Raw genomic sequence first — 23,656 nt, 5'->3', positions numbered from 1 at the left:
TGGGTGATTCATGTCTGATATGAGAGTGCCTTCACCCTAGCTGATACATAGAGACCCTATATTTTTACACATGTGAAAAACCATTTCATCATCTTCTATAAGTTGTTTCCCCATCTAGTCCTGGCCTATTGGAGCAGTACTCTCTTACTGGTCTGTCCTGCCTTAATTTGGACCCTAATGCATAGTTTGGACCACCAAAATTTGTGTAACATTTGGCAAATCATTTAACCTCTTGGAGTGTCAGTGGTCTGTTCTATAAAATGGTGAATAACCAAAGTGATTTTTTTTTTTTTGAGACGGAGTCTTTCTCTGTCACCAGGCTGGAGTGGTGCCATCTCGGCTCACTTCAACCTCCACCTCCCTTGGTTCAAGGGATTCTCCTGCCCCAGCCTCCTGAGTACCTGGGATTACAGATGGCACACCACCACTCTCACCTAATTTTTGTATTTTTAGTAGAGATGGGGTTTCGCCGTGTTGGCCAGGCTGGCCTTGAACTTCTAACCTCAGGTGATCCACCCGCCTAGGCCTCCCAGAGTGCTGGGATTACAGGCATGAGCCACTGCACCTGGCCACCAAATTGAATTCTGTTATCTCTGACTTTCCTTCTAGCTATAAAATTCTTTGAAATTGTGTAGTCTCTCCAGTGTTGCCAATGAAAATGAGTCCACCATTAACATTGGTTGCTGATATAGTATTACTGATAACTCAAAATTAACTTACATTATAAAAACTTATTTATACATACATTTAATAAGATGAGTTTCTGATAATCATAGTCAAGATAATCATAGCTCATCAAACAAAATAGTGAAACCACATGATATGTGTCTGACTGTCTGTAGCTTTTTCTTCCGTAGCCTATATACATGCTTGGTATTGCTTGTATCTGCTCAAAGGGGATTGCATTATTTCATTGGTAGCTAAGATGAACTGAAATTTAAGCTCGACTTTTAATTTGGTGATTCCTGTCTACCCAATGGGAAGGGAAGTAATTGTTTTTAACCATAGAAATGCAATCTGTTCCTTGATTCAGAGTAAACAATATTTTATTCATATCATAAAGTAGCTTTTGAAAATATCTCTATTTGGTAAAACTTCTTTACAAGAAAATATGTGTAAAAAATAGGCATATCTATATTTGAGTTTATGTCTGTTTCTCTGGTTTTGTCTAGTTGTTGTGAAATGTGCTATATGCACTCACTGCCTCAAATGAGGAAAATGGAGAAATAAGGAAATAAGAACAATTCCCCAACAATGTTTTAAAGTCTTCATTTTCTATTATCCTTGTTTTCTGTAAACTTTACTCATTTCGTATAAATTTCATTCATTTTTGAGGTCCTACTTTCTGTCAGGTTTTGTGTTGGGCACTAGAGTAAGACTTGGGCATCTTGTCAGGAAGCTGCTCTGTTATTAAAAAGATAGATGTATGAACAAGCAATTATAATATGGTTAGTAAGTCCTACAGTAAAGGTACTCTCTACAGAGAGGGCCTGGGAAACTGCCTTTTTTTTTCTTTGAGACAGGGTCTCCATCACCCAGACCTCATGGGCTCAAGCGATCCTCCCACCTCAGCCTCCTGAGTAGCTTGGACTACAGGCATGCACCACCACACCTGGCTAAATTTTGTATTTTTTGTAGAAATGGGGTTTCACCATGTTGGCCAGGTTGGTATCAGGTTGCCCTTGCTCTCCTGGAAGTAGCAGGTGAACTTCTGGGCTCAAACCATTGCCTGCCTCAGTCTCCCAAAGTGCTGGGATTATGGATGTGAGTCACCTCACCTGGCTTAGAAACTGCTTTTAAGCCTTAAAGTACACTGATCGGGAAGTTCTGCTGTAAGGCACTTTGGTGCTGAGAAAGGAATAGTTTATTCAGTTAGTACACGGGAAACATGTGAAAACAGTCATAACTCATCTGCAGGGATGTGCCGCCCAATATTGCAACTGGATGTGAAAGGTAACAACTGCTTGCGTGCGTGTTCATTATGGAAAATCCATGAATTGTTCAGGAAAAAATTTAAACAGCTCCTAATTCCAAAAAGTGTGTATGTGATCAAAATAATTTTGATCATATTGAGGAGTTTTATATCTTATATTTTTGCTTAACATTGTATTTTGGGCATTTTCTCATGCCATTGAAAAATGTTCACAGTCGTGACTTTAGGAGCTGTATCATAATTTACTTACTATTCTTTTTTGTTGTTGTTAGACAACATAGTTTCCAGTTTGAGTTTATTTATCTTTATTTTTATTTATTTATTTATTTGAGATAGGGTCTCACTCTGTTGCCCAGGCTGGAGTGTGTGGCGCCATCTCGGCTCACTGCAGCCTTGACCTCTTGGGCTCAAGGGATCCACCTGCCTTAGCCTCCCATGTAGCTTGGACCACAGATGCATGCTACTATGTCTGGCTGATTTTTAAATTTTTTGTAGAGACAGGGCCTCATCATGTTACACAGCTGGTTTCAACTCCTGGGCTCAAGCAGTCCTCTTGCCTTGGCTTCCCAAAGTGCTGGGATTACAGGCATGACTCACCATGTCCGGCCTAAGTAGTTTCCAATTTGAGTTATTATACCTTGGAATGAATAGCTTGTAATATGTCTTTTTGCCCTTATCTCTTATTTCATTATTTACTAGCTTAACAAGTATAAAATTGAAGTTTCTTAGTAGATATTGCCAAGTAGGTTTATAGGAAGATTGTACTTCCAGTGAAGTATATGTGAATTCCCATTTGATTTCATCTTAACAGTGTGGTACCATGTTTTTCTTGATTTGTTTTAGCTTAGTATCTTTTCTTCAGTGTCCTCTGCTTATTGAAAATAATGTTAGTGAGTGGGTTAACTAAACTGGAGTGCAGTGGTGCGATCTTGGCTCACTGCAACCTCCACTTCCCAGGTTCAAGCGATTCTCCTGCCTCAGCCTCCTGAGTAGCTGGGATTACTGGCGTCTGCCACCATGCCTGACAAATTTTTGTATTTCTAGTAGAGACAGGGTTTTACCATGTTGGCCAGGCTGATCTTGAACTCCTGACCTCAAGTGATCCGCCCACCTCGGCCTCCCAAAGTGCTGGGATTACAGGTGTGAGCCACTGCACCAGCCAATAAGACAATTCTATCAATACGGTATTATATTTAGAAAAGAAAGAGGTTTGTTGCACTAAATGATAATCTCATTGTATCTTTATGACTGGTAGATACTCTTTGGGAAGTTAACAGCAAATCAGGAATGTAAATAAAATCGTGATCTTTGATTTTGGTAGACATGCTTAAAAGGTAACTGATTATAAATGCTTAATAGAGCTAGTTAGGCTTTGAGAGTAGGGGCCAAATGCTTATGCCACTATAAACTGCTAATATCTATATTGATTGGATGCTCTTGTTGTTTTGGACCTATACTAAATGTGATTGACTGCCACTAAACTCTTTTGAATATGTATTCAGCAAATTATTTCTTTCCATCATTTGGCTCTTTCTGCCTTTAGGAAGTTGCATGTTTACTAAAATATAGGAATGGAAAAAACAAACAAATTTGAATACTTATTATTAGAGTACTGCTACATGGTTTGTTGAGGAAGAAATACATGAATGGCCAAAATTACATTTTTATACTGCAACCCCTCCTCCCCCCAATTTTAAATATATTGATTTATCCTTCTGTGTTTCTTTACAAAAAAAAAAAAAAAAGGAAACTAAAGTGTATATAAAGCAGATTTAAATGATTATAGCATTCCGAATATCAGTCATTATTTGTTAACCCATTCCTAGGCCGGGCGCGGTGGCTCACGCCTGTAATCCCAGCACTTTGGGAGGCCGAGGGGGGCGGATCACCTGATATCAGGAGTTCGAGACCAGCCTGGCGAACGTGGTGAAACCCTGTCTCTACTAAAAGTACAAAAATTAGCCGGGCAAGATGGCGGGCGCCTGTAATCCCAGCCACTTAGGAGGCTGAGGCAGGAGAATTGCTTGAACCCGGGAGGCGGAGGTTGCAGTGAGCTGTGATCACGCCACTGCATTCCAGCCTGGGTGAGAGAGTAAGATCCTATCTCAAAAAACAAAAATTAAAAATAAAACATAAATAAAAAACCCATTCCTAGTTTGCTCAGTTGTTCAACAGTCAAACTGATAAACTCCTGGGAAGTTTTGTTTTTGACAGGAGTTTTTGTTTCAGCAAGATCTAAGTTATTTAAGATATCATTTAAAAAGAAAATGCTTGAAGTATGCATTTCTCTGAGCCTCATTTTAAAAAATGTAAATACTGTATATGCCTCTCAAAGTTGTAGTAACAGTTAAATGTGGCAGTTGTCAGTTAAATTTTGGGGATCTTGTATTATCATTTAATTATGGTTAATGTTTGAAGAGTGTTTTATAGTGTTGTATCTTCAACTTGTTTTTTTGCTGGGTTTTTTTTTTCTTTTCAGTCGGGGTGTCATTCTGTAACCAAGGCTGGAGTGCAATGGCGCGATCTTGGCTCACTGCAACCTCTGCCTCCCTTGTTCAAGTGATTCTTGTACCTCGGCCTCCTGAGTTCCTGGAATTACAGGCGTGCACCACCACGCCCAGCTAATTTTTGTATTTTCAGTAGAGACGGTGTTTTGATACGTTGGCCAAGCTGGTCTCAAATTCCTGACCTGAAGCCATCCGCCCACCTTGGCCTCCCAATGTGCTGGGATTACAGGTGTGAGCCACCATGCCTGGCCTAGGCTTTCTGTCTTTTTTAGGAAACAGTCATGCAGTGTATGTAGCATATGCAAATTACTTTATAAAGTATTTTTATTTTGATTTGTTTTTCTCTAAAACTGAAGCCATAACTGTTTCTGAAAAATGAGAAGTAGATGGTTTTTAATTTTCCTGAGAATAACACTGAGGAGTACAGTTGAAACTTTGCAGGTAAAATATTGTGTGAGATCTGTGCATGTCCAAAGGGAAGGTGGTTTCCTAACCATGTGCCCTTCTAGGTTGAGAGGCTGACAGGGACAGAGTATGGTAGCAGCTGCTTATGGACATAGCCTAGACCAGGTTTCTGAGTTATTCCTTTACAATTTATATTAACAAGCCATCTTCTGGCATTATACTATAAAGACATACCCTAGGCTGAGGTGGGAGGATTGCTTGGGCTTGGGAGGTGGAGGTTGCAGTGAGCCAGGCTCATGCCACTGCACTCCAGCCTGGGCAACAGAGCGAGACTGTGTCTCAAAAAAAAAAAACAAAAAACTTGCCTTTGAAAATAAAGTAAATCAGAGAGAGAAAGACAGAGAAATGTGCTATCCAGGTAAAAATTAAATTAAAAAACCAGAACCCTGAATACAGAAATAAATATAGTGAAAATATCAGTGATTCAAAAATAATCCATACATGAAACCATACAGATACAGCAGAAAGGACTCATGTCAACAGTCAGTTTATGAAAGCCAGCTATATGAAAAGTATTATTATAAATGAATGTCCAAGTAAATAATGAAGTTGAACATTGAAAGCTACATTTAAAAAAAATTAAGCCCAAATGTTTAATTGGAAGTATTATCAACTAAAGTCACTTAGATTGTTCAACTTCATGTTGTGAGAGTATTACAGTCTCATTAGTCATCATCTTTTTTTTTTTTTTTTTTTTGAGATGGAGTTTCACTGTGTTGCCCAGGCTGGAATGCACTGGTGTGATTTCCACTCACTGCATGCTCTGCCTCCCGGGTTCAGGCCATTCTCCTGCCTCAGCCTCTCAAGCAGCTGGGACTACAGGTGTCCGCCACCACGCCTGGCTAATTTTTTGTATTTTTAGTGGAGACGGGGGTTTCACTGTGTTAGCCAGGATGATCTCGATCTCCTGACCTCATGATCCGCCTGCCTCGGCCTCAAAGTGCTGGGATTACAGGCAGTCATCATCTTTTATCTCTTAAATGTTCAATACCCGCTGAAAAACAGAATTACTTTTTGGGAAAAAACATCTAGATACATCTAGATATTTATCATCAAAGCATTTCCCATTGTTGACCTTTATTGACAAAAAAAAAGAGAAAGAAATCTTTAAAATTAGAAACTCTGTAAACAAGCTGCTTGTGAAGTTATCAAGCATACTTAGCATGCAATAAACTGTATTCAAGAGTCTTTTTTCTCAGTGGGAATTTAAACAATCCTTTAGTTCACAACGTCAGATTTCCACGTTGAAAAATTTTGCAGAGAAATACCCTGTCAAAGAATCCTACTATGTGAGGAATAATTTACAATAAGATTGATCTCTGTGGCATTAGGACTATGGATAGAGTAATTTAAAAATGGCAATATTTAAATGTTGAAAAACATATTATTCCCTTCCTATTCATGGCATAAAGAGAAAAGCATGGGCTAGCTCCATCACCTACTATTAGCTGTGTATTTTTGACAAATTCATCACAGCAAGCCTGTTTTTCCATCACACTTGTGATGTCTGCAAAAATATGCTAAAAGTATATTTATGGATATTCAAGATTTTGTTTTTCCCTTCAGACAAAACAATATTTTATATACTGTTTTCCCAAGTATCTCAAAAGTGGTATCACAATACGTTTTTGAAATAAGCCTTTATGTATCGGTGACCCCTATGGTTTTTTTTTTTTTAGGTAGTTAAATAGTGCATGTACTGTGTGGCTGGTACTGTTTTAATCCCTTTACAAACTCATTTAATCTTCTTAACAAGAATATGAAGTGCACTGTCATTATCATCCTCATGTTAAAGACAAGGCACAGTTGTGTTGAGGAGCTTGTCCACGAGCCACAACTTAACAAATCAAGAATCCAGACCCAGGCAGTCTAGTCAGAGTCCATGTCCTTCCCCCCAAGCATGCCATCTTCCAGTGTTACAAAAGAAAAAACGAGCCAGGTGACGGTCATAACATACTAGTTCCAACAGTTTATATACAACAATAAAAAGCCATGTGGCTGCACATATTCAAATCCTGTCTTGTATTTTCTCAGCTAATGACATCCTAAAAAGGTGTTGCATTACCATGAAACTGGCCCTAATGTAAGGAACGAAAGTTTACTTTAAGTAAGTGGTATTATTAATATTGATGGTAAAATGGAAAAAAAAAAAGACAAAATGCTTTCCAAGAGTCCATGGGAGTTAGGTTTGTAATCTTAGTTACATGATGGAATCAATATCAGTTATCTTTTAAGAGGAACACAGTATAAAATGCTTTCTTGGGTCTTATGAATGATTCCTGGAATATACTAGGACCCTGTTCTACTTAAAGTGCAAATAATTACAAAAGATAGATTAGGACTTATATATTGTTTATACAGGCACTCTTTTATAATTCCCTTGCATTTACTTTTGTGACAGCCCTATCTCTTTCATCTCTGTTGAACACGTAGACTTTGTACTTTTTATCTGTGAAAACCAGATGTGACATATCTATCTAAATAACATTTTTATTTAAGTATGACTTAGTAACTATAAGATCCATCCATTGTAAGCATACATTGCAATGGTTTTTAGCAACTTTATGCAGTTGTGAAACTTTCATTGCAGTCTTTTGGAACATTTCCATTGTTCCTGTTTGGGATGCCGGTTTGCATTCCCTTATGTGCGGTTTTTACCACCTTTATTTGCTTTATGATTAGTGATTTCCCCTTACACTCTCTTTCACCCTCTTTGAGTTTGCTTTGTCTAGTTGTTATATCTAATTTTTATGGAATTAGTTTTTAAATCTTTATTTTGGTTTCTTTTAACCTTGAGTTATTATTCAATCAAATGACCTTGTTATGAAGTCTTTTAAGGGAGTCAAATGACAGTTCTTAGTCCACAGGAATTTAACTGCTATTATTCCAGTCACTTCTTGGCTTCTTGCACTCTGATACATGAATTGGCACTCACATTAGGGAAATAAGATGTGTGTAGAGGGATATTTCTTAGGTGGAGAAACCCATGACTGCTGGCTCCTTCACTGTGTGTGCCTATAGCTTGCCCTTGTTATAAGATCTAACAGATCAGCCGCAATGTGGGTGAGTAGAAGGAGTGAAGAGGTGTATATTTTTTTTATCTTCTTCTGTGAAGGCCCATAGAAATGTAACCCTCTAGGAGACTAGAGGAGCTTCAGTGTTATGTTCTGGGTGGGTGGAATGACTGAGACACCTGAGCTATGTCACATTCAGAAATCTTAATTAGTTTGCAGAGAGCAAGAAAGAAATTGCCTACTCTGCATCCCATCTTCTCTGTTTGTGTAAAGAGCCCAGTAAAACAAGACATAGCAGCTCAATTCAGAAATGTGAAGCATGTAACCATGATCCAAGAGTTACCTATATGATTTTAAACAAAAGAAAACTTGGATATATTTGGGAGCTGTGAGGCCAAGTCATAATAATACATTAGAAATAAATTTAATACTGTATAGTTTTTAAAATGTTCAAATATGAGTCCCACAGGAAAAGGAAAATGTAAAAGATAATAAATTAGATCAAAAAGCTGTTACGGGGAAGAATCTATGTAGGTTATGAAATAAAAGAGATGATGAAAAACAATTTAACATAGAGAAAATATTCTAGCATCGAATTCAGGAGACCATTATTTTAATTCTTACTGTGATGTAAACCAGCTACAATCTTGGATAAATCACTTAGCAAATCTGGACATCCTGTGTAAAGGGTTCACTTATTTAGATTAAATCTTTTTTTTCTTTTCTTTTTTTTTAATTATTATACTTTAAGTTTTAGGGTGGGAATTGAACAATGAGAACACATGGACACAGGAAGGGGAACATCACACACTGGGGCCTGTTGTGGGGTGGGAGGAGAGGGGAGGGATAGCATTAGGAGATATACCTAATGTTAAATGACGAGTTAATGGGTGCAGCACACCAACATGGCACATGTATACATATGTAACAAACCTGCACGTTGTGCACATGTACCCTGAAACTTAAAGTATTTAGATTAAATCTTAAAAGACTCTTTTGTGCTCTAAAATTATATAATGGGATGGCAGCTAAGCACATGAAAAGATACTCATCATCATTTGCCATAAGGGAAGTACAAATTAAGATCACAGTGAGATACCACTATCCACTTGTCACAGTGGCTAAAATAAACAATAGTGGCAATACCAAGTCCTGTGAAGGATGTGGAGAAATGGATCACTTATACACTGCTGGTGGGCATGTAAAATGGTACAACCAGTCTGAAAAGCAGTTTGGCAGTTTCTTATAAAAGTAAACATGCAATTATATGCTGTGGTCTGAATGTCCTCCAAAAATTGATATGTTGACACCCAAACCCTCAAGGTGATGGTTTTAGGAGGGTAGGCCCTTTGGGAGATTAGTTTCTGAGGATGGAGCCCCATGAATGGGATTCATGCCCCTATAAAGAAGCCCCAGGAAACGACCTTGCCCTTCCACCATGTAAGCAAGAATGTGCGGCCTATTTAGGAAGTAGGCCCTCATCAAACACTGAATCTGCCGGTGCCTTGATCTTGGGCTTCCTGGGCCTCTAGAACCATGAGAAATAAATTTCAGTTGTTTATAAGCAACCTAGCCTATGATATCTTGTTATAGCAGCCCAGATGTGCTAAGATGACATATGACCCAACAGTAGCACTCTTGGACATTTATTCCAGGGAAATGTAAATTGTGTTCATACAAAAACCTGTACATGAATGTTCATAGCATATTTATTCATAGTAACCCAAAACTTGAAACAGCTGAGATGTCTTTTAACAGATAAATAGTTAAACAAAATGTGGTACATCCATTCCATGGAATACAACTCAGCAATGAAAAGGAATGAACTATGGATACATGCAGCAACCTCGGTGAATGTCCAGAGAATTATTCTAAGTGAAAAAAGCCAATCCCAAATGGTTACTGACTGTATGATTCTATTTGCATAACATTCTTGAAATGACAAAATGATGGAAATATAGAACAGATTAATTTGGGAGGCTAAGGCAGGAGGATAACATCAGCCCAGGAGTTTGAGGCCAGCCTGGGCAACATAGTGAGACCCTGTCTCTAAAAACAAAAACAAACAAACAAACAAAAACCCTCAAAACAAACCAGGCAGCCAGGCATGATGGCGGTGCATGCCTGTAGACCCAGCTACTTGGGAGGCTGAGGTGGGAGGATTGCTTGATCATTGGAGGTTAAGGCTGCAGTGAGCCGGATTACACCACTGCATTCCAGCCTGGGCCACAGAGCAAGACTCTGTCTCAAAATAAACAAAACAACAACAAAAAAACAGAAACAAACCAAAAGAAAAACAGATTAGTGGTTGCCAAGGGTTAGGGGACATGTAGGAGGTGGAGGGAGAGAGCAGGTATAGGTATAGTTACGAAAGGGCAACAAGAGAGATCCTTGTGGGGACGCGACACTTCTGTATCTTGACTGGTATGGTGGGTATATACACTTACATAATGTGATAACCCTGCATAGAACTAAACACACAACGAGTACAGGTAAAACTGGAGAAATATGAATAACACAAGTGGATTGTATCTGTGTCAGTAACCTGGTTGTGATGTTGTACTGTAGTTTTCTAAGAAGTTACTGTTGAAGGAAATTGCATAAAGATTACATAGGATCTCTCTATCTTTCTTTTCCTCTCTCTCTCTCTTTTTTTTTTCCTTTTTGTGGAGAGTGAGGTCTCACTATGTTGCCCAGGCTGGTCTCGAACTCCTGGGCTCAAGCTGCCCTCCCACCTCTGCCTCCCTAAGTGCTGGGATTACAGGCATGAGCCACCATGCCTGACTGTATTATTTCTTAAAACTACCTGTGAATCTACAGTTGTCTCAAAATGAGAAGCTTAATTTAAAAAAGAACTAAAATTGTAATGACTATTTTATTCATCCGCGTATCTACTCTGTGGAACAAGGTTGGGTAAACAGTAGGTCCTCAGTAAATATTTATTTACTGATTGAATGAAGGAAGAGTATGTCAGTGAGTGAGACCGTGATCTGCACATATACAATGAACTCTCATTTGGATCTCAAAAGGAGGATCCAGTCATTACTTACAGCTTAACTAGACTATTTGGGAAACTAAGCCTAGCATACCTCTTACCCTACAAACGCTACCTAATCATATGCTTGCTTTTGCAGTCGCTTGGGGCTTAGCTTGAGTCTCTCATGTTATGCTCCGCTAAATCCTAGAAGTGGGGGATAAACTACAACGGATTTATGATAAGTTAGTTTCAAATATACATAGCCTCCATAGATGACTTCAGAGACTTCATTCACACAAATAGCTAAAAATAGGGAGGAAAAAGTTAGCAGTTCATCCAAGATCCAGTTTCTTATTTTCTTATTTCTTACTTACACTATTGATTGCTAGCCCAGTTTTTTCCAACGCTCCATTATTTGCTTTGATGCATCTTTCTAGTTGCATTTTACATGCAAGTATGTTAAAGTGTTGTGAGAGATTGTGATTTAAAGAGCTATCAGGAAAAATAGATTTGAAAAGACAATGGAGCTTGCAGAGAAAGAATGAGGAGTTAATATTTATTTATTTAGAGTCGGAGTCTCGCTCTGTCGCTTAGGCAGGAGTACAATGGCGTGATCTTGGCTCACTGCAACCTCCGCCTCCTGGGTTCCAGCAATTCTCCTTCCTTAGCCGCCCGAGTAGCTGGGATTACAGATGCCCACCATCATGCCCAGCTAATTTTTGTATTTTTAGTAGAGACAGGGCTTCACCAGGTTGGCCAGGCTGGTCTCTTTGGCCAGGCTGATCTCGAACTCCTGACCTCATAATCTGCCTGCCTCAGCCTCTCAAAGTGCTCGGATTACAGGTGTGAGCCACTGTGCCTGGCCCGGAGTTAATATTTATTAAATGTTTATGTACTCTGCTCTTCATACACATTTCACATTCAATCCACATTCATTCTTTGGGAGAAGTGCATTTATTCTTATTTTAATGATGAGAAAACTGAGGCTTAGAGACGTTAAATAATTGTCCACTATACTGCAACTAGCAAATGGCAGAGCCAGTTAGTGCCTGATTCAGCTGACTCCAAATCTCCAAATCCTAAGTTCTTTTTTTCAAATTATGTTTATAGATTTAGGGGGTACAAGTGCAGTTTTGTTACATGGGTATATTGCGTAGGGGTGAAGTCTGGGCTTTTAGCATAACCATCACCTGAATAGTGAACATTGTACGGGTAATTTTCCACCCTCATCCCTTTCCACCCTCCCCGCTTTTGGAGTCTCCAGTATCTGTTTTTCCCCTCTGTATGTCCATGTGTACCCATTGTTTAACTCCCACTTATAAGCGAGAATGCGAGCCTATGTTCTGAACCACAATGCTAAACTGGAAATTAAAATTCTGGGTCAGATAAAAAGAGAGAATCACATTCCTATGCCAGTCCTCAGCAGCATGCAGTAATGCAGTACACTTTTGTAACAAAACTGCACATGTACACTCAGAACCTACAATAAAAGTTGGCAAAAAAGAGATAGACTCAAAATAGAATCTTGTGTTCTTGAAGAATGATGGGAGATAGGAAACAATGATTAATAGTTATTTTTTCCAGTGTTAAATTCTAGAATCATTTTTACTTTTTAGGGTTTTTTCTTTTTCCCCCTGACACGGAGTCTCTCTCTATGTCGCCCAGGCTGGAGTGCAGTGGCGCCCTCAGCTCACTGCAGCCTCCGCCTCCCAGGTTCTAGTGCTTCTCCTGCCTCAGCCTCTCAAGTAGCTGGGATTACAGGCACGTGCCATTGCACTCAGCTAATTTTTGTATTTTTAATAGAGATGGGGTTTCACCATGTTGGCCAGGCTAGTCTCAAACTCCTGACCTCAGGTGATCCGCCTGCCTCAGCCTCCCAAAGTGCTGTGATTACAGGCGTGAGCCACTGAGCCCGATCTACTTTTTATGTTTATATTTGCTGTATACAAAAAGATGCGCACATATATATCTTTTTGTATATCATATTGACTTTACATGGTATAATAAAATGAACCCTTAGGAACTCCCCACAGATTTTAACTTATACATTACCCATGCTGTTGGAGTAATGTGTGTGTTTTCCCCAGATCTCAGCCCCATGCTTCCTCATTCACACACTCCTATCCCCTCAGGATAACCACTTTCTTGAATTTCATGATAAGCATCCTATTGCTGCTTCTTTTGTTTAAATGTCTTTATTGAGGTATGTTTGATATATAATCAACTGTACATGTGTAAACTGTACAGTTCGGTAAGTTTATGCGCAAGTATGCACCAGTGAAAACATCACCACTGTCAAGGTTATTCACCACCCTTCACATTTCCTCATGCCGCTTCGTAATAATCTCCACCCTTACACCCACCCAGAGCAACTGCTAATCTGCTTTCAGTCAGTATAGACCAGTATTTAGAATTTTTCTAGGATTTATATAAGTGGAGCATACAGTATGTACTCCTTCTCCTCCTCCACTTCTTTGATCTGGGTTCTTTAACTCAGCCTAATTAACATATTGCTACATGTATCAATAGTTTATTTCATTTTATTGATAAGTAGCATTCTATTGTTTGGCTGCGTCACAGTTTAGTTATCCATTCATCTGTTACTGAAATATTTCAGTTGTTTTCCAGTTTGTGGCTATAACAAAGTTGCTATGCACATTTATGTACAAGTCTTTATGTTGACGTATGCTTTCAATTTCTCTATGAGTAGAATGGCGGTGTCATATGGTAGGTGTATGTTTAACTTAAGAAACTGTCAGACTGTTTTCCAAAGTGTACCATTTTACATTCCCACTAGCAGTGTCTGAGAGTTCTAGTTGCTTCACGTCCTGACCAACACTCAGTATGGTTAGTTTTTATATAGCACATCTATTATGTGTGCAGTGGTATTTCATTATGGTTTTAGTTTGCATTTCCATTATTGGATTTTGAGAGTTCTTTATATATTCTAGATACAAGTCCTTTATCAGATACATGATTTGCAAATATATTCTCCCATTCTATGGCTTGCCTTTTCATTTTCATAAAAGTGTATGTGTGTATGTATATACGTGTGTGTGTATACTTTTCATAAAAAATATATATTTTTTGAGGCAGGGTTTCATTCTGTAACCCAGGCTGGAGTGCAGTGGTGTGATCACAGCTCACTGTAGCTTCAACCTCCTGGGCTCAGGTGATTCTCATGCCTTAGCCTCCTGAGTAGCTGGGACTACAGGCATGCACCACCACACCTGGCTAATTTGTTTGTTTGTTTTGAGACAGAGTCTGGCTCTGTTGCCCAGGCTGGAGTGCAGTGACATGATCTCGGCTTGCTGCAACCTCCACCTCCCTGGTTCAAGCGATTCTCCTGCCTCAGCCTCCTGAGTAGCTGGGATTACAGGTGCATGCCACCACACCTGGCTAATTTTTGTATTTTTAGTAGAAACGGGGTTTCACCATGTTGGCCAGATTGGTCTTGAACTCCTGACCTCAGGTGATCCCCTCACTTTAGCCTCCCAAAGTGCTGGGATTACAGGTGTGAGCCACTGTGCCCAGCTACCTGGCTAATTTTTAAATTTTGTGTAGAGACAGGGTCTCCCTGTGTTGCCCAGGCAGGTCTCAAACTCCTGGCTGAGATCCTCCTGCCTCAGCCTCCCAAAGTGCTGGGATTACAGGTGTGAGCCACCATGACTGGCCAGGAAGTGTCTTTCAAAGAGCAGAGGGTCTTAATTTTGATGAAGTTTCATTTATCTTTTTAAAAAAGTTCATTGTATGTTCTTCCAGTGAATATTTTTTGTTGTTGCTGTTAATGGATTATGTTCCTTGGGGTTATATCTAAGAAATCTTGACCTAAGTTCATAAAGATTTTCCCCTATTTTCTTCCAGAAGTTTCATAGTTTTAAGTGTTACATTTAGGTTTATGATCATTTATTTTATTTGACTTTTTTGAGACAGAGTCTCACTCTGCACCCAGGCTGGAGTGTAGTGGTGTAATATCGGCTCACTGCAACCTCCACCTTCTGAGTTCAAGCAATTCTTCTGCCTTAGCCTCTGAAGTAGTGGGGATTATAGGTGTGTGCCACCACACCCAGCTAATTTTTGTATTTTTAGTAGAGATGAGGTTTCACCATGTTGGCCAGGCTGGTCTCGAACTCCTGGCCTCAAGTGATCTGCCTGCCTCGGCCTCCCAAAGTGCTGGGATTACAGGCGTGAGCCACCGCGGCCGGCCTAGGTGTGTGATCATTTGAGTTAATTTTTGTTTGTGATACGAGTTACAGATCAAAGTTCTTTTCTTTTCTTGCACACAGCCTCCACACAGTTGTTCCAGGGCGATTTGTGTTTACAAGTATTTGTATTATACTTGTACAATATTGACATGGGTTCATGTTTCTTTTGGATAAATACCTAGGAGTAGAATGGCAGCATCATGTGGTTGTGGGTCTAGAGCAGGACTCCATATTCTGTTCTGTGAATCTGTGTGTCTTGATGCCAATACTGTACTGTGTTGATAACTGTAGCTTTGTAAGTCTTGAAGTCTGAGTGTTCCAACTTTGTTCTTATTTGAAGTTGTTTTGGTTATTTTAGGTTCTTTGCATTATAAAGTGGATTTTAGAAATATCATAGCAGCTTGCACACAAAAATCTGCTGAGATTTTGATTGGGATTGCAATGGATTTATAGATCAATTTGGGGAGAGTTAACATTGTAACAGTACTGAGTCTTCTAAATCATGAACATGGTATATCTCTCTATTTATTCTTTAATATCTCTTAATGTTTTGGAGCTTCAGTTTGTAGATCTTACAAATCTTTTGTCAGATTTATCCCTAAATATTTCATATTTTAATGTAATTATAAATGGTATTTTAAAAAGTTTTAAATTTCCAGTTGCTTATTGCTAGTATATGGAAATGCTGTTTTTTTTTTTTGGTATACTGTATTATTACTTTCATTAACATTCCATTTACTAGAACTCAATCATATGGCCACCCCTACTGCAAGTTTGGCTGGGCAATGTTACCGCCTAGTTATCTTTTCACCTTTATATGAGGCAAATTATTGTGGCAGAGTGGATAGACTCACTGGTGGAAGATAATAAAAAATATAATAGAAGCAAGACTATTCAAGCATTTGCAATTCCATAAAGGTAACCTTTTCAAAATGCTGGGATTAACTTGGAGTTGTAATTTAAAACAAAATCTTAGCAGCTATGCAGACATGTTAAGTTTAAGATACATATCAGGTTGGAGAGAGGCTTGGGTTAGAAATACAAATTTGGGAGTAATTTGCATATTAGACAGTGTTTAATGTAGGAAATGGAATGAAATCACCAAAAGACAGAGTATAGCTAGAGAAGTCCATAGACTGAGCCCTGGGTACCTCCAGGTTCAGGAACTTAGCAGATGAGAACAAAGGAGCCTGAGACAAAGTCGCCTGTGAGTTGGAAGAAAAATCAGTGTGGGAAGTCAAGTGGAGAAAATTCTTCAAGAAGGAGGAAGTGACGCCTGTGCCATTAAGGTGCACATAAGATGAGAACTGAGAATTGATCATTTAGTTTAAAATGTGGAAGTCATGGGGGACCCTGACAAGAGCAGTTTCTGGGAGTCAGGCAGATAAAAGCCTGATTTAAAGGGATTTCAGAGAAATGGAAGGAAAAGAATTGGAAACAGCAAGTACAGATAACTTTTAAGGAGTTTTGCACCAAAGAGAAGCAGACAAACAAGGTGGTAGCTGGAGAGGGTTGTGTGTGATCAAGAGAGGATTTTGGCCAAGTGTGGTGGCTCACACCTGTAATCCCACCACTTTGGGAGGCTGAGCCAGGAGGATCACTTGAGCATAGGAGCTCAAGACCAGCCTGAGCAACATAGTGAGACCTTGTCTCTACAAAAAAAAAAAAAAAAAAAAAAAAAATTAGCTTAATGACATTCACCTGTAGTCCCATCTACCTGGGAGGGTGAGGTGGGAATATCTCCTGAGCCCCTGTGATCCAGTCTGCAATGAACTATGATCATGGCACTGCACTCCAGCCCAGGCCACAGAGCAAGACCCTGTCTCAAAAAAAAAAAAAAAAAAAAAAAACCAACAACAACAACAACAAAAAAAAGATTTTGTTAAGATTAAAGAAATTACAAAGTATGTGTATGCAGATAGGAATGCTATATATAGTAAAGAGAGAATAAGTGATGCAAAAGAGAGAGGGGAGAATTGTTGGACCTGTATCTTTGAATAGTAAGAGGGGAGGAATCTAGTCTCAACTGCTGGGGCCTTGTGAGAATGGATGGCTTATCCATCATAGCAGAAGGGAAGGCAGGGGAACATGGGCATGGTTGCAGGTTGATGGGGTGATCATGGCAGGCGATTCAGTTCTCATTTTATTGCTTCTGTTTTCTGAGTGTAATAGAAAGCAGGACCATCTGCTGCAGGTGAGGGTGGGGAAAAGGGATGAAATAGTCATCTAGGATGAATGACCAGAGAGAAATGTGTTACTATTGACTGACAACACCAAAGGCTCTCTTGAGGTTGGTAGTCATGAACTTAGAGTGAAATAGCTTAGTTTTTGTTTTTCTCTACCCACGTTCACCTGCATAAGTACAGCAGGCCCAGAGTAGGCAGTGTTGATTTATCCAGGGTTAGGTTTTGTCAGGCAACTTTGAGGAAGTGGGAGAGGGTAAAGGAGTGAATTGAAGCTGGCTTAAGAGGAAAGTGAGAACATGGGGTGATGAGGGACAGGGAAAGGGTGGTAGAGTCAGCTCCAGATTGAAGAATTGTAAGGGTTGGGGGATGAGAGGGAATGAACTAAATAGTGAACTAATAATAGGTGGTGGTTCTAGGTGGGATTCTTGATTTGGGCTTATAAGGGGGTTTCAGTCATGACCAAGTGAAAGCTGAGAGTGGAGGAGAGGAGGTCAAAGAACAAGAAGGCCAGGGTATCAGAAGGTTATCTATGTGGATATTGAATTCATGCTCAGAACCTGAAGACCTTTTCTATTATTTTCTAATGTCCTTTGTTGCTGTTGGACTATCTGATAAGGTTTAGGTTTATTTCTTCATCAGAGTTTTATATCTGTTCTTTCATGCTTTCTGTTTCTTAATCCATAGTGCTCTTTAAAATTTCTTTGTTATTATCTTTCATTCCTTCTATTGCATTTCTAATTTTAGGAATTATATTTCTATTTTCTGAGAGTTCTTTCTTCTGACTAATTTTTTATGGCATTATTTTCTAGAAAAAAATTCTAGGTTTTGATACTTGCTTGGTTTGTTATAATAATGTAATAAATTTTAGTTTTTGATAATTGCATGCTTTGTGTAATTTATGCGTCAGAAAATAGTTCATATCGGTGCTCAGGTATTAACATTTTTACATAGAATTTTTTTAGATGAGGAAGTATATTGTGTTATGTAGTTAACTTTTAAATATCTTTTCACTTTAGGTCTCAAAAAATAAAGATGGAAAAGAACAAAGTGAAACTGTATCACTGTCTGAAGATGAAACATTCTCCTGGCCAGGTCCCAAAACAGTTACGTTGAAAAGAACATCTCAAGGCTTTGGTTTTACATTAAGACATTTTATTGTTTATCCCCCAGAGTCTGCAATTCAATTTTCATATAAGGTAAGAGAAATAGTTACAGCAACTTGAAAAAAAAAACCACAAGGCCATTCCTATCCCCTTCTAGTCTTCCTCTTACCCTTCCCTCTGGCCTTTTTTCTGTCTTAAAAGAATCAAGCATTACATTTGAATTTTTGTTATATTATTTTTCTCCTTTTAGGTATTTTCCCACCTTCAAGAACAAAACAGAAACTTTAGTCTTCTCTGAAAGATCATAGTGATTCTAAACTCCAAATCTACATTTTTTAAGGACTTCTAATTCCAGACTTCTTTCTACTTTTTCTAATATGTAACTGTTTATTATCTAGAAAGGTAGTGAGTTTTCTGGGCAGACTATGCAAAGGAAGTGGTTCACTAAAATATTCTAGCAGTTATAGAAAATTAGTAGAATTAGAACAATACTTAACTTTCAGATATGTAATATGATGGCATGTTAGAATTGAAAAACACAGCTTCTCATCAGAATGAATTACATCGACAGGCTTCAGTGGACAGTAACACAGCCTGAAAAGGACAGCCTGAGATAATTATAAGTGCAGTTGACACACTGGGTACTTGCTCTGTGTTCCTTACCATTCGTTATGAGCGTTATCTTACTTTATCCACGCCAGAATCCTGTGGAGCAGGTGGTGTTATTAGCCCCATATAACAGATGCGGAAACTGATCTGGGTCATAAAACAGATAAGGAGTTGATCTAGGATTTGAATTTGACAAATATACATGCTTGATGCTGAACTATTACACAATAGTATAATGGAAATGATGATATTCAGAAGAGTTATGAGACCCTGGCCAGGCCACTTCTTTTGACCTCTAGATTTCCATTTTCATTTGTAGGAATTGAACTAGAGTATTAGAAAGTCTTTTCTAATTCTAAATATCTATGAATCCAAAACTGTCTTTTAAAAAGTAGTGTCCGTATTTGTATCTAGAGACCACAGTTTTAAATTATATTTTTGTTAAATATGTCTTTCTAGTAATGTCCTACAGGATATGCTTTTTTGAAGTACTGAATAGCTCTTTTTTTTCTTTTCTTTTTTAAAATTTTTTATATTTGGTTACTTTAACACTGAGATAACAGGAAACAACTGAATATCTTTTAAGGATTGTAAATAATTGCTACCTTTAGAATGAAATTTATCTGTTTGGGTTTTCTCAAATGTGTATAAAACAACTGGACTAGATCTCTTAAGAATCTAGCTGATAGTAAAAAGTCTCAAACAGTGTTACTTACACATTAGGTCACATATGAGAGCACTTGATAATTACATTAGGATTGTGTATTTTTTGTCTTTTTGTTTTTGTTTTGTTTTGAATAAGAGCTTTGGGTCATGATGAACATAAAGGTAGTACAATTTTTTTATAAGATAATTTTACCAAACTTATGTAAACATGTATTATTATTATTGGAAAATATTTCTAGAAATTTTAGTAGCACAGTACAATAAACCCTCACTTAACATTGTCAGTAGATTTTTGGAAACTGCAACTTTATGTGAAACGTATTTAAGTGATAACTGATCTTATGTTGGCTGGAGTTTACTTGGCATATTTCTGGTCAAAAAAAAAAAATCACCAAACTTGTAAATAAAGACCAAAACACTTCCAGTATTAAACATTGAAGTAAATGTGTGGTGTTCATACACTTAAGAAAGCGTTATAAAAAGTCCAGAGTTGAGGGTGGCTGGAGCCTATCCCGGCAGCTCATGCAGCTCAGGGCATGAGATGGGGCCTAACCCTGGACAGGATGCTGTCCATCCCATTGCAGAGCACACACACAGCCACGCTTGTTCAGACTACTGGGACAACGTGGGCACACCTGTGAATCGAACAGGCACAGTTTTGGCATGTGGGAGGGAACCATAGGACCTGGAGAGAACTCACACAGACGTGGGGAGAATGTGCAAACTTCACACAGACGGGGCCCCAGTGGGGAATTAATTTTTCTCGTGAACGTTACACCAAAACAACTGTGAATGAAATGATGCTATTCCAGGACATGCTTACGCTTGTTAACAGCATGGTCATTGGCATCAAAAGAGCCTGGGTTTGAGTTCCATTTCTGCCTCCTGTTAGATCTGTGACCTTGGATAAGTCAACTAACACAATAGTAGTACCTTCTTCACAGGCTGTGTGATGATTAAATGATACAATACTTGTAACACAACAGAGAAATTGACACTGTAATTGCTCAATAAATTTCAGCTATTAATGCTATTATTTAATACAGATGTTCTTGTAAATAGGGCTCTGTCTTGTAAATTTTACATGGAAAATATATATTGGAATCTTTTCCATTTTAATTATGAAATTTTATAAATTCACTTCAAACAAATTAAAAATTTTAATATTGTATAGCTTTTAGAAAATGTGTAATTAATATAACAGTGTCCTTATTTTGTCACTTAACTGGCAACCTCAGTCTCAGACCAGATCTTACAATCAGAAGAAGAAAAAAAAACATTGGGCAGCCAAAATAAAGGTCAAAAAATTATGTAATAAATTATCAGCCCTTCACCGAATGTCTGTTTTTCTTTCTAAGGTACATGGTAGCTCCAGTATGGTAGAGGCTCAGCAAATATTTGAAAATGTATTTTTAGACTAGTTTTTAAAGGTTTCTTTTCTAATTTTCCAGCTAGAGGTAGATAACATGGCAGCAAGACAGCTTGGTAACAATGAAAGAGACCAAGTAGATAAACTTCAAAATTGAATACAAGAACTTAAATATGTAGCAATTTGGGACCAATCCATTTATATAGACAGCTCTGGGTCCTGTAATATCCCTTAAAGGCACATTTAAGTATAGTACAGTAAGTGATGACCTGACCTTTCCATCTGTCCAACTGCCTACTTGACAACTTCACTTGGATATCTCCATTAGAAATCTCGCACTCAAATGCCAAAAACTGAACTCCTGATGTCTTACCCCTAAATTGGGTTCACCCACAGCCTGCTTGTCTCTATTTGTGAAAACTCTATCTTTCCAGTAAAAGGTACTTCCTATACTGTTATTGAAGATGAGCTATACGTTTGCTTTTGAGCTTGCCAGTGGCTATAGAAAAGAAGAGAATGTGATCATTAAGAATATTGTTAGTGAGATTGTAATTGGCACAATCTGGGGAGGTCAATTTGAATTAAATTGAGCCTTGCTGTGATTAACAAGAGTTTATAAATATGTACTCATATATGTATATATATATTTTCATTTGTAGGATGAAGAAAATGGAAACAGAGGAGGTATGCTATAAACATTTTAATTTGTCTCTGAATGTTTTTCTACCCATTTCTTTCTGTTCTTTAAGTGATACTAAATGAGATGATATAATTTTTGGTGTTCAAATATATAATAGTTCTTAGGTGTGAGAGTCATAGAATTAAATGTTTTTTACTGTGGACTTCAGAGTTTTATGAATTCCATTGTCTCATCTTAATTTGAACATGTAATGGTTTTGTTGTTAATTGTATGTGTTTTTGTGGAGGAATATATCATTATAATTCCAAGGAGAGCACTTAAGATTTTTATTTCAATTAGTAATCTTTCTAGATGAGGTGATTAGTTTAGGTAAGAAATGCTGTGTGTTTTATCAATTGGGTTTATTGAGTCAAATATTGAAAAGAAGAGGGTTTGGGTTATTCTTGTAGTTAATGTTACTGTTGATTTAAACATTAATGAACGTAAAAGGACAATCAGGCTGGAGATAAAATTATTTCTTAATAACTGATTTTAAATCAACTTGAATGAGTTAAAATTCACACTCAACAAAATGCACCCATTAAAAACTTTTATTTCTAGATAATTTTAGACAACAAAGTTGCAAAAATAGTACAGAGAATTTTCATGTATCCTTTATTTTACTTTCCCTAGTGTTAAAAACTTACAATACCATGGCGGGGGCAGGCGCAGTGGCTCACGCCTGTAATCCCAGCACTTCGGGAGGCTGAGGCGGGTGGATCACAAGGTCAGGAGATCGAGACCATCCTGGCTAACACAGCGAAAATCCTGTCTCTACTAAAAATACAAAATATTAGCCGGGTGTGGTGGCGGGCGCCTGTAATCCCAGCTACTCAGGAGGCTGAGGCAGGAGAATGGGGTGAACCCGGGAGGCAGAGCTTGCAGTGAGCCGAGATCACTCCACTGCGCTCCAGCCTGGGGGACAGGGCGAGACTCCGTCTCAAAAAACAAAACAAAACAAAACAAAACAAACTTACAATATCATGGTACAATCAACAATACTAAGCAATTAGCATTGGTACAATACTACTATGTAAACTACAGACTTTATTTGGATGTCACCAGTTTTTCCGCTAGTATCCTTGTTCTCTTCTGGAATCCCACGTTGTATTCACTTGTTGTGTCTCTTTAGTCTTTCCTTGTATTTTATTACTAGTACTGATCAGTTATTTTTTAGAATGTCCTTCATTTTCAGTTTATCTGATGTTTTCTCCCTAGTTCAAGGTCATACGTGTTTAGCAAGAATACCACATTTGCATCTATTGTAAGTGTATAGTTTGGTAAGTTTTGATGACTGTATAACCTGTGAAATCACTATCCCAATTAAGATGTGATATCAAAACAACCTTTCCATCATTCCATAAAGTTCCCTTGTGCTCCTTTTTATTCTGCTGTCTTTAGACAATCACTGATCTGATTTTTATCACTGTATAGGTTAATTTTTGCCTCTTCTAGGTTTTTTTTATAAATGAAATAATACAGCACGTACTCTTTTGTCAGGCGTAATATTTTTGACCTTCACTGTATTATATGTATGGGTACTGATAGTACTACTGTTTTTTCATTTGTATGAATATACCACAATTTGTTTAACCACTCAACCTGTTGATGGAGCTTTGTAATAACCATTTGAGGTCTTGAAAAGGTTATGAGTTAAAATGAGAAGGAAATGGCCTTTTTTTTTTTTTGCACTATCAAAAGTAATCTGAGGGTGTAAGGCCAGGCAGGACTCTTCATAGTTGTCACTGGTACAAGATGAGCCACTCCTGCATTACCATCTGTCATGCACCAGGGTTAGGATGAATTCCAAATGCTACTTGGCATGGGTTAGAAATAAGCCTTAGTGGGGAAAGGGAAAACTCACGAAGCTGGCATCAGCAAGAGAAAGGAGGATGTAGGTACTCCATCTTCCCATCATCCTAAAGGCTGATGTGCTGATACCT

General features: G+C 38.2%; 1 protein-coding gene across 4 annotated transcripts in view; it reads left to right on the top strand.

Annotated features, from left to right (window-relative positions):
- The window catches only part of ARHGAP21 (Rho GTPase activating protein 21), a 135,522-nt gene that overhangs the window by 33,459 nt on the left and 78,407 nt on the right, over positions 1 to 23,656 (top strand). For all 4 annotated transcript variants that reach the window (XR_008668750.2, XM_055352013.1, XM_031015314.2 and 1 more), the window contains 2 exons: positions 18,304 to 18,483; positions 21,694 to 21,718. Coding sequence is in view for 2 of the 4 variants with exons in the window: in XM_055352013.1 (XP_055207988.1) it covers positions 18,304 to 18,483; positions 21,694 to 21,718 (205 nt within the window). In the remaining 2 variants the exon portion in view is untranslated. The remainder of the gene's footprint in view (positions 1 to 18,303; positions 18,484 to 21,693; positions 21,719 to 23,656) is intronic.

This window comes from Gorilla gorilla, chromosome 8 (assembly GCF_029281585.2).
Source record: "Gorilla gorilla gorilla isolate KB3781 chromosome 8, NHGRI_mGorGor1-v2.1_pri, whole genome shotgun sequence".
NCBI lineage: Eukaryota > Metazoa > Chordata > Mammalia > Primates > Hominidae > Gorilla > Gorilla gorilla.
This window is presented reverse-complemented; position numbering and strand designations above follow the sequence as displayed.